This window comes from Emys orbicularis, chromosome 1 (assembly GCF_028017835.1).
Source record: "Emys orbicularis isolate rEmyOrb1 chromosome 1, rEmyOrb1.hap1, whole genome shotgun sequence".
Classification (NCBI taxonomy): Eukaryota; Metazoa; Chordata; order Testudines; family Emydidae; genus Emys; species Emys orbicularis.
This window is the reverse complement of record NC_088683.1, coordinates 171,627,172-171,639,232: the sequence shown is the minus strand read 5'-3', so window position 1 is coordinate 171,639,232 and position 12,061 is coordinate 171,627,172. Positions and strand designations below refer to the sequence as shown.

The window sequence follows — 12,061 nt, the reverse complement described above, 5'->3', positions numbered from 1 at the left end:
AGTGTAGAATTTTAAACCCAATCAGTGCAAGAGTCTAAACTACGATGCATGATCTGCTGGTTCCCAACCCAGAGCACTATCTCCCATGTTAAATACAGGAGAAAGAGGATTTATTGTCCCAGTGTCTATGCTTTAGTGGTCTGAGAGCTTCCCTAACTGGAGGCAGGTCTCCTTTCCTCTCTGGCCTCTCCCACTCAGTATAAAGAAGAGCATTACACTTCATACTCTCTAGAGGTTCCTAAATTATGCATACACACTCAGAACCAATGGAAGATTGGCAGATTATTAACAGAGCATGTTATAAAATAAATAGTACAGTAACTCCTCACTTAACGTTGTCCTGGTGAATGTTGTTACGTTGCTGATCTATTAGGAAACAAGCTCATTTAAAGTTGCGCAATGCTCCCTTATAATGTCGTTAGGCAGCTGCCTGCTTTGTTCACTGCTTGCAGGTTTCTCTGGAAGAGCAGCCCCTCCTTGGGATTAGAACCAGAGGGGGCCAGGCAGCCCCCCCCACCCCCCATCAGCTCCCCTAAATTCCCTGTAAGGTATGTGGCTTGGCAGCTGCCCAGCAGCAGTTCAGGTGGCCCTCCCCCTACTGCTGTCCTGCCCCTGCCCTCTGCCTTGAAGCTTTGCTCCTGGGAGCTTCCTGCTTGCTGGGGGAGGAGGGAAGAGGGGTGCTGATATCAGGATGTCCCCCTGCTCCTGCCCGCGCCCCCCTCCCCCCCGTACTCCCTCTTCACAAAGCAGAGGAGGGGGAAGGGCTCAGGGACAGAAGGGACGGAGCTTGCTGGAAGCTGTTGCTTCCTGTCTGAACTGGCTGATCTGCTTAAAAGGGCAACGTACTTGAAGTGGGGTCAGCGTCCGTAAAGGGGCAGTGCACGTCTCGCTCTCTCTCATGCATGCAGTCCCAGCACTTTGGAAAGTCAGCACCTGTGCATCCATGCATGTGCTGTTAGGAGGAGGGAGTGATGCGCTCCAGCTAGATAGTGTGGGCTCATCATGTTCAGTTTTTGCAGGGAAGTGTTTGTAGCTACTGCCCTGCATCTGTTGTGTTTCCTCCCTCCTGCCTCAGTCCATGCTGCCTTGTAGAGTATGAGGCTACATTAACAACAGGGTATTAACCCTTGAGGGCTCAGCTGAGTGCTAGTTCATCATTTAGCAGCAAGGCATTCCCTGAGAAATATTCCACCCTCTTACTCCACCACCTCAACCAAGCTTCACAATCATTCATTGATGTGTACAATATAAAACCGTTTGTTTAAAATTGTTTAAAACTTATACTGTATATGTATATAATGTCTTTTTGTCTGGTGAAAAAAATGTCCCTGGAACATAACCCTCCCCACCCTCCCCCTTTTACATTAATTCTTATGGGGAAATTGGATTCGCTTAACATCGTTGTGCATAAAGTTGCATTTTTCAGGTACATAAATACAACCTTAAGTGAGGAGTTACTGTATGCAAATCCAAAGTACTTTTTTCTTTTTTTCTTTTCTTTTTTTTTTTTTTTTTTTTTGTAAATTTGACATCACAACCAATTTTCACCAGACCAAAAAAAGGACACATGTGACTTACTGCCAAACTTTAAGCCTCTACTACCTGCCAGTGTAAATTTCATCTTTTCTTTCCGCAGCCTTTCCTAATTTCTGAACAGATTGTGTTGGACATGAGCAAGATTATAGGCAATAAGCCTCAGAGATTTAACAACTGCTGGAGCTGTGATCTGTGCTTCTGTCTCATGTCATATAGGTACCAATCCAGCAAAACACTGAAGCACATGTGTATTCTCATTGAAGTCAGCGTGGCTACTCATGCTTAAAGTGTTTTGCAGGATTGGGCCATGGTTTATGTGCAGATTTTAGAAAATGGAGTAATATTTTATAAGGTATTTTTCTCAAATCTATATGTAGTTTATGTATGTTTGCTGTCATCTAGCAGCTGGAGGTACGTTTTTCTTCGCTCCTTTCTTTCCCCTGCCCTCACAGAGAAGGGGGTCAGGTAGTCTTGCTTTTTCATGTCCTTCCTCTCTCCTCCTGATGACTCTGGAGGTGAATTGGAAAGGGAAGATCTGACAATTTGAACATTGGCAGGTCTTTTGACATTTTAGCTATGCTCTCTTTCTCTGCCTGAGACCTAGCAGAGCTAGTGGAGTTGTAATCAATAGTCTCAATATTTGAGCCTGGAAGGCTCCATCACAATGTTTTCTAGCAGAAGTACTTTAATGAAGATCAGATACACTCCAGAGAGTATGGCCTCAGACATGTTCAGTATTTGGTTTTGGACATGAATGTCACAGTGTGACATTTAGGAGTCTGATAAATTACTTCACCATAAAGCAGCTGCCTGAAGGGATGGAACATGGCAGCTGTGTAACTTAACACAGCAACAGTACTCAATGGATATGGGCAGGTAGGACAATAGCTTTGAGTCGCATACAAGCCTCTGTAGCTCTTTCATGCTTATGCTGCTATCTGAATTTATAATTTAGACATTTTATTATCTTTCTGATGTACTTTTAGGATTGGAGAATCCACGTAGATCAAATGCATCAGCACAAAGATGGAATCGAATCTGCTTTAAAAGAGACTAGGGTATGTCTTGTACATGCAGAGTACTCTACTGTTCTCTCAGCATTTTTTAACTGACTTCTTTGATTAGATATATATTAATTGTTTGATTCAGTTTTCTTGGGATTGTTTTACAGCACTATGGAGGAATGCAACAAATATGATTGAGGGCTGGTGGGATTGACAAAGGACAAATTATTGGAAAAAATAAAGTTGTATAATTTGTCCAAGGATAAGTAATGGGGGACACAGTGGACTACAAGTATTTGAAGTGTGTACATCCTGAAAATGGAGAGGAATTATTAAAGACTATCCTGTGGAGGGTACTTCTTAATAATCAGAGGGAATTTTAAAAAGGAAAACATAGCTAAATACTGTAATCAAAATAACTTTCTGACCATGAGACTTGTTAGACTGGAATAATCTTAGGGGAAATGGTAGAAGCACCATTTCTTGAGAAATTTGAATCTGTAACTAATTTGAATTTGAACTAAACACTAGAAAACATTATCATAGGTGCAGTCCTGCATTGGCCATAGGCCAAGTGTCCTAATAATTCTTTTCCCTCTCAGACTCCTATGATTCAATATCCTTTCTGAATTAGAGGCGTTTTAACAGTGTTCATACATTACATATAAAGTATAATCTTACCCACAAAATATCATTTTCTAGGGTTACCTTGACAAACTTCATAATGAAATCAGTAGGACCCTCGAAAAGGTCAACAGTCGGGAGAAGTACCTCAACAATCAGTTGGAGCATTTGGTTCAGGAATATCGTACAGCACAAGCCCAGCTGAGTGAGGTAATGCACTGACCCATTGCTTTTGCTTTTTGTAGGGCTGAGTTGCCTACAGTATGGCCCAAGGATCCAGTGCAGCCTGTAGAGTCCACATCTACTTTCTCCCTCTGACTGTAGGTAGAAGACAAAGGCCTGGACGCACAAAAGGAGTTGAACGTGGTGACTCTGAGCATCACATGTAACTTTTAGACACCTAAAAAATCGCTGTGATAAAGCCTGAGTTCCTATGCAAAGACTGGGGGAAAAGGGGGCATCTTAGACTGTGAATCATAAAAGCTAGTATACTAGACAGAAAGCTGCCTGAGTTAACTAATGGTAGATGCCGATGTGTGCTAAGCCCTACCCATCATACGAATATAGGCACCCAAATCCAAGTTACAGATAGGTGCCTAATGATTCTCCTTCTTCTGGAGTTAGGCACCTGTGCCATTTTATCAAGAAGCCGGGGGGGGGGGGGGGGGACTAGAACTTCCCTTATAAATTTTAGCTCAGTGGTTAGGGTAATCACCTAGGATGTGGGAGACCCCCCCTGTTCAAGTCCCCCTCCCTCCATCTGAGGGGGGGGAGAAGGGATTTAAACAGGCATCTGCCAGCTCTTAGGTGAGTGCTCTGACCACTGGGCTCTGGGCTAATCTGGTGTGGGGGGCTCTCAATCTTTCAATCAATGATTAAAGCAGGGGGACTGGACCCTGGCTCTCCCACATCCCAGGTCAGTACTCTCACCACCAGGCTACAGAGTCATTATTATGCTTATGCTGTCACTGTCATGTGTACTCCCTCTCTTTCTCTAGCCCAAATGATTCTTTAATTATTTGTACCCAGAGCAACAGTTTCAACAGGAGAGGCAGCCACACATCCCATAGGGCACTCACCTAGGGTAGAGGGTGTCAGACCTGTTAAAACCCCTTCGCCCCCTCAGGCAGAGATGGGACTCAAACTGAGGGTCTCCCACATCCCAGGTGAGTACCCTAACCACAGGGCTTAAAGTTATGAGGGAGCTCCTCCTTCTCGTCCCTGCCTCCCCCCAGGTCTTTTGTGTGAACTTGCCTGTGGGGCCGAATCCAGCACATGGATGTGACAGAGGTGCAGTTAAACCCAGAATGGTGACACGTTACATTTCCTCTTTTGAGAAAGAGGACCTGGGTTCAGGACTGCTGAGTTCCATTCCAGTTTTGACAAACTCACTGTGGTCTTGGGTAAGGCACTTGCACTCTCTGTGCTTCTGTAAACTTACTTCCCTCACATGAGTATTGTGATCTTTAATTACCATTTGTTAAGGTGCTTTGAGATTCTTGAATGATAGACATATGGGCCAGATCTTGCAAACTCTTCCTCACACTCCATTGATTTCATTGGCACTGCATGCATGAATGAGGATTTCCAGAATTGGGATCTAAAAGAGCAAGTATTATAATAAATTCTCTAAGCAGTACAGTAACTCCTCACTTAGTCGTCTCGGTTAACATTGTTTCATTGTTATGTTGCTGATCAATTAGAGAACATGCTTGTTTAAAGTTGTGCAGTGCTCCCTTATAACGTCGTTTGGCAGCTGCCTGCTTTGTCCACTGCTTGCGGGAAGAGCAGCCCGTTGCAGCTAGCTGGTGGTGGACCGGCAACCCCCCATCAGCTCCCCGTTCCCCTAAGTTCCCTGTGTGGCAGCCGCCCAGCAGACTATCAATTGCCGGCAGTTCAGCTGTCCCTTCCCCCCACTGCCATGTGCTACTCCTGCCCTCTCCCTTGGAGCTGTTCCCGGGAGCCTCCTGCTTGCTGTGCAAGGGGGGCAAGGGGGGCTAAAGTCAGGGTGTCCCCTCCGCCCTGCTCCTGCCCCCTGCTTACCCCATCTTCCATAGAGCACGGGGGACACATGACAGGGCTCAGGACCGAGGGAGCTTCCTGGCAGCAGCTGCCGTCTCAGCTTGCTGATCTACTTAACAAGGCAGTGCACTTAGAGTGGGGTCAGCGTACTTAAAGGAGCAATGCACATCTCTCTCTCTCACACATGGTGTCTGTCTCTATCTGCCATGCTGTCACCTCCCTCCATTCATACTGCCTTGTAGAGCGTGAGGCTACATTAACAACGATGAGTTAACCATTGAGGGCTCAGCCAATTGCTAGTTCATCATTTAGAAGTAAGGCATTCCCTGGGAAATATCGCAACCTCTTCCACCCTCTGACTCCACCACCTCAACCAAGCTTCACAATCATCATTGTGGTGTACCAGTATTAAATTGTTTGTTTAAAACTTATACTGTGTGTATGTATGTATGTATGGGTTAGGTTCCAAATAGTCTTTTGTCTGGTGAAAAAAATTTCCTTGGAACCTAACCCCCCCTATTTACATTAATTCTTATGGGGAAATTGGATTCGCTTAACATCGTTTTCCTTAAAGTCGCATTTTTCAGGAACATAACTACAACGTTCAGTGAAGAGTTACTGTAGGTATGTTTCTGTTTTGTCAATAATACAGAAAGTGTTCTCTCTTCCAGGCCAAAGAGAAATACCAGCAGGGAAGTGGAGGAGTAACGGAAAGGACTAGAACTCTTTCTGAGGTAGAATATATTTTCACACAATTTGTGTTCTGGTCTTAATTCTGAAAAGAGCTCCAATCTTTCATGCATTGTTTTCTAACTTCTAAAGTAGTCCACTGTGCACAGTCATTTGACATTGGGGTTTACCATTTTATGAAATAAACTTTTTCTTATGAAGTACTTTTTCATATCAATGTTTAGAAATTTGTTCATTTCATGAAAGTGGTCTAGAACTGTGAGCCCAGAATTGAGAGAGAGATTCCGAAATTCTAATCCCAGCTCTGCTACTGATTCTATCTGTGAGGTGGGCAAGCTACTTAACATTTCCCCGGTAGTTTTCCTCATCTCTAAGGAGAATAATATATAAAATAAAATATAGATTTTTACCTGCCTCATTAGGGCTATTGAGGATTTAATGTTTGTAAAGTTCTTTGAAGATGAGAGAACCTTAAATTTTATTATTTATATTTATTTAAAAAGCTAACATTTGGTACAATGGGCCAAAAAATTTCTGATGCAAAGTTTTTTGTCGGAAGACCTGGTTTTGTTGAATTTTTCTGATGGAAAATGTCAATTTCAGTGACATTTTTTGGTTTATCTGAAGCAATATTTTGAAACCAAGTGTTTCGTTTCAAAATGTTGATGTGGAAAATCAAAATGTTTGGTTTCAAAATATCAATTTGTTTTGATTGCAAATGTCAATCTTTTGTTTCAACACTCCAAATCAAAAAAAAATTAATGAAAATGTCATTCCCTTACTAACTTTACTATTTAGCAAAAAGTACAGGAGTAGTTGTGGCACCTTAGAGACTAAGAAATTTATTTGAGCATAAGCTTTTGTGGGCTACAGCCCACTTCATCAGATGCATAGAATGGAACATATAGTAAGAAGATATATATACATACAGAGAACATGTTCTCTGTTCTTTTTGCGGATACAGACTAACACGGCTGCTACTCTGAAACCTTTACTATTTAGGTTAAGGTTACAAAAAACCTAATCCACTAGAAGACTAAACTTCTGTTATAGCCTCATCTCATCACACTACTAGAATACACTAGAAACCATCATCACAACATTTATTAAGCTTTTTTTAAAAATGTTAGAGACACAAGGTGGATGAGGTAATATCTTCTATTGGTCCAGCTTTTCTTGGTGAAAGAGACAAGCTTTCGAGCTAAAAGCTGTGTGGAGCTTGAAAGCATGTTTCTTTCACTAACACAAGTTGGTCCAATAAAAAATATTACCTCACCCACCTTGTCTCTCTCATAGTACAAATCTGTCTTCTGAGTGTAGGACCTCTGCAGAATTATGCCTGTTTTAAAATAATAATAATTAATTTGTACAATTATATTTAATCTTGCGTTTAATACTGCTCCATCCTAAAAGCAGAAGTAATTTTTAAAAACAGAACACCATATGAACTTGAAGTCTTTATAATGTTTTTGTGCTTTGGTAATTAGTGTGCAACTAATAAAGAATAATGCATGACTGAGTGTGTGGATATTGGACACGATTCTAATCTCAGCTACACTAATGCATATCTGGAGTAAAGCCAGATATATTTGGTGCTATATAGATTTTTCACGGGTATAGCTGTGATCAGAACATGGCCCATTGGGACATACCAATACACCCTAGGTGTGCAGTGAAAATGTTTTCTTCTCTCTGAACATACTGAAATAGGGAGGTAAATGTGGCTTAGTGGTTCCAACCCATTCATTTCCATATCATGGTCAAAGTGCTTTATTAGCGAACGGGATCGCTCCCTTTTCACAATCCATGCTACAGACACAATACTACTGTACATGCAGACCTTTCAATATACAGTGTCAGTGCTGAAGTTTTTCTTACTCCTATACACAGACATCCCAATGAACTTTATGTACACATCCCAGGAACTTTTATTGTCTATCTTTTTATTCTGGTACCATCCTTCTGGATTCCTTAACCAACCTGGTTTTTGTAGTAACTACCACCACCTGGCAAACCACTTTCTAGCTCAGAAAACGCGATCCTTAATCTGTTGTAATGTAGACAGGAGTGCTATTCCATCAACCATTCTCTAAGAGAATAGTGGTTCTTGTCTTCCATCAGTTACTGAAATGCATCACTTTTATTGTTATTACTGTATGATAAGAGACCCTTCAAAACAGTAACCCCAGGCCACTGCCAAAATGTTACTCATGTAGCATGACTTGTATTGTTATTCTTTTTTTCCACATTAAAAATCCGGTTTGGGATTAGTAATTTGGCGTTGAGAAATATTGTTACTCTATTTACAGCGCTGAGCACAGATTAGTCATTTTTGTAAAACTAATGTAGTTATTCAGGATTTTTTTTAATTGAAGTTCAAAAATAATGCACACTTAATATCAGTTTCTTCAATTTCAGATTACTGAAGTGTTAGAAAAAGTAAAGCAGGAAATGGAAGAGAAGGGAAGCAGTATGACCGATGGAGGTACGTACATGCCTTCCTCAGGGGAAAAAAACTCCCATTCTCTGAGAAGCAAGTGCACATTCAGGCCTACGTTACGGAAAAATAATCTGGTATATGAAAAATAAACAAAACAAAAGCAGGAATGAGTTACTAAATATTTGAAAATTTTCAAAGGAGCCTAAGTGATTTAGGAGTCTTTCAAAAGTGACTTAGGCATTTAGGAGTCTAAATCCCATTGGGTTCCAAAAAAAATTTTTTTTGAGAATTTTACCATAAAAATCTCAAAAAATTCATGGGCTCTCTAATTTGAATAACTACATAATTAACCCACTGCTGGTGATGTAGGGCCTGATGCTGCAAACACTTACTACCATCAGTTTGCTCATGGCAGTAAGCATTCTGTTTGGTGGCAAGTGTTCACAGGATTGGGCCTATAGCTGGTAGAAAAATTCATTCTAGTACTTGTGATGGTTGTCCTGTTTCTATTTTAAATTAATTCTAAAAGTCATATAAGCCTAAATGTTTTGCTGTCTTAAAGTCTCTTTTGGCTGATAAACCTGCTCTATTTCAAAAGTAAAAGGAATTGTGATGCAGACATGGAGAGTATCAGACAGACACCCTAATAGAGTTAAACACCGGGACTGCAACTTTATTTAATTACTGATGCCTAACTGCGATAAACCACCTGCAATAGCTATCTCACCCTGGAAGCAAACTGTATACACCCTCCCCTCACCACACAGAGTTAATCACCTGGCCTCATACCACCCTTCCTGCCCAATGACAGTGGTGATGGGTAGAACAAGCTCCAGCCTGGAACTTGCAAGCTCCAGAGCCTGGAACCTGCCCCCCCTGCCCGTCCCCACATGCCGTGCTCCACAAAGAGTGGTGTGGAGAGGTGAAGAAGCAGCGTCTGCTTTGCAGAGGTGCAAGGGGGTGGGAGGAAAAGGAATGGGGTCTGTGGAACACTGCCTTAGCTGAGATCTTCCACTGCCAGCTGCTGACAGTGTCTTCATTGCTCCCTGTTCCACCGAACACCACCTCAGGTAGAGGGGTGAGCGTTATTGCTGTGCAAAAAATATGAAATTGGAAAACCTATTCTCATTTTTATGCACATTATCAGATCCAACATGTCAAGGAGGCAGCAAAATTATCACCACTTATTTCTATTTTGAATATGTCTTGTGTGTTAAAAATGATGTCTCAGTAGAATCGTGTCTCCTTTTGTTCGTTCTCCAGTTAGCAAGGGGAGTGAATTATTGGAAAAGTAATGCTTTTCATGTACAGGAGACTAACACATGTACTATTTGTCTTTTTTTTTTTTTTTTTTTTTTTTTTTGTAACAGCTCCTTTAGTAAAAATTAAGCAGGCCTTAACCAAACTGAAGCAGGAAACAGTTCAGATGGACATAAGGATTGGTGTAGTGGAACACACGTTACTCCAGTCGAAGCTGAAGGAGAAATCAAATATGACTAGAGATATGCATGCAACTATGATTCCTGAAACTACAATAGGTGCCTATTAAAGTTGCTTGGAATTTACTTGTACTTCAGACAAATTTTTTTATAACTTGTTTTTTTACAATATGCTTGTCATGCATTTTAGGGTGCTGCAGATGTGTACATAGCACTTTAGGCTCTATAAATGGAGCCCTGCTGAATTTTGTGACTTAAAGGCTTTCAAACTTATTGCAAGTCTTTTATAAATACATTAATAAATTCTCATTAACTAACTTGTCTCTTCTACTGCACTGTAGTATGTTAAGTAGTATAAAAGTCTATTGACACAGCCTATAATCTTCAAGCCTTGATTAGATATTCTGTGGTGAAAGAAAATTACTTGTGGAAGGCTTGAAAGGAATTTAAAATGTCTGCTATTTATTCTCATTTACATATGATTAACATTAGTATTTAATTGCTGACATTGGAATAATACAGTGCTACCCTTTCTAGAGACCTGGGTCAAATCTGATTCTGGCTGCAAGTGAAAGTAAGTTGTTTGGTCCCCTCCCAGCCCCTATTTGAATTTTATGTATAGAACAAAATAACCTTCCTGTTTGGCACAATTGGGGGTGATTGATAGACTCTTCTGAGGAGGTTTTGATGAGATTAGCAGGGCTGTTGTAAGTCAAAATCTCAGTACTTTGCAAGGCAGCTGTTAGTGTCATGACTCCATCAGGACCTACATGTCCCTCACTTTAATAAGCATGGCAGCATCGTCTACTGGCAAGCGCACCTGAAAAATGCATAAGACCTTGCTTCTATTCCCGGCTCTGCCATTGATTTGCTGTGTGAGACCTTGCATTGTTCATGTAACTTCTCTATGCATCAGTAAAATTTATAAGATTGTGACAATAGTTAAAACTCCTTACAGTTGCGGTTGAGATCTGTGGATGAAAAGTGCTAACGTTTGTTTAATTCAAAAAAATATATTGCTGATATTTCTGTGAGACTATGAATCTGTGTGTAGTCAGTCACAATTTGGGGGAATTCTAAATTTGATGTGCTTTCCTAGATTGTTAAGGGTTGAACGTTATGCCATATGTCATTGGAAAGGGTTTTTTTTTTTTTTTCTACATTTCTAGTAGTTTAACCTGTGACTTTGATGTCTTGATCAGATGCATATTCCTAATGCACTCGTTCCTGAAATAAGTAGTTCCCCTAGTTTATTTCTATAAAGACATAATATAACTGTGGCTACACACCCATGTAGAGTGTAGCCAGTAGTAGCTTTTGGCTGTGGGGGAGAGGAGCACCTTATGCAGGGTTGTTGCTACTTCCCCCATACAGAGGGGTGGGTTGTGGTAGAGCCTTGGCTCCACCCCCCCAACATGCAGGCCTGCAGGCCCTGCACAGCCTTGCTGGTGCAGAGGAGGAAGTACTGTGTGTCAGGTATAGGACTAGTACAGATTACTCCTTCCCTGGAGCAATGGGGAACCAAGGACCAGACTGAGATAGTCCTAGCCTGATCCTGGGACAGCCCAGCTATATACTGCTATTACTTTGAGCTAGTGGCAAAGCCACAATTGAGCCCTAAATGAGTGTGTGGATGCATGACCCCTTCCTTTTTACTATGATTGTTCCATGAGTGCTCCTTTATGGTTTGCATATACCTTGTTCTGAGGTGCTTTATCCTTTTTATGGATGCTCTTACAAAAAACATAAAAAAAGGCCTGCGCACATCCCCTTTGAAATTTCAGAACGCCCAAAGCACTGTTTAGCAGCTACATCTGAATTAAACACAACACTTAGTTTTATGGTGTTTTTTCTTAAATGTGATCACCCTAATTTACCACTGCTTTCCCTTAATACGCCTGGGGCTGGACACTGCTCTCTGTTACACCATCATAAATGCAGACTAACTCTGTTTACCTCCGTAGCTATTCCTGATATACGTCATTGTAATTGAGATTGGAATCAAGCCCCTTAATAGGCAGAAATGTGCGATGTCCAATTAGGGTGTGTGGAGCAGAAAGAGAAATGCAAGGAGCAGGAGTAAACCAACATAGCAGCAGAGATGCCCCTTCTCTAGGTGGTATTGATGGCAGAGGTGAGGAAAGAAGCCTTGCCCTGGAGTAAATAACTACCCCTTCTTAAGTACACTATAATATAAAGTTAATTGTGTACTGAGTATGCACCAAGTACATCCCTGGTATAACTCCAACGGTTTTACTGGAGTTACAGTGGCATTAAATACAGCTAATGAGTATGTTCATGATTCA

General features: G+C 41.3%; 1 protein-coding gene across 1 annotated transcript in view; it reads left to right on the top strand.

Moving 5' to 3' along the window:
• Positions 1 to 10,851, top strand: part of IFT57 (intraflagellar transport 57) — a 36,087-nt gene extending 25,236 nt beyond the window's left edge. Inside the window, exons 7-11 of the mRNA XM_065412739.1 lie at positions 2,523 to 2,594; positions 3,243 to 3,374; positions 5,858 to 5,920; positions 8,295 to 8,361; positions 9,687 to 10,851. Coding sequence (XP_065268811.1) covers positions 2,523 to 2,594; positions 3,243 to 3,374; positions 5,858 to 5,920; positions 8,295 to 8,361; positions 9,687 to 9,865 — 513 coding nt within the window. The 3' untranslated portion in view covers positions 9,866 to 10,851. The remainder of the gene's footprint in view (positions 1 to 2,522; positions 2,595 to 3,242; positions 3,375 to 5,857; positions 5,921 to 8,294; positions 8,362 to 9,686) is intronic.
• The last annotated feature ends 1,210 nt before the right edge of the window (positions 10,852 to 12,061 follow it).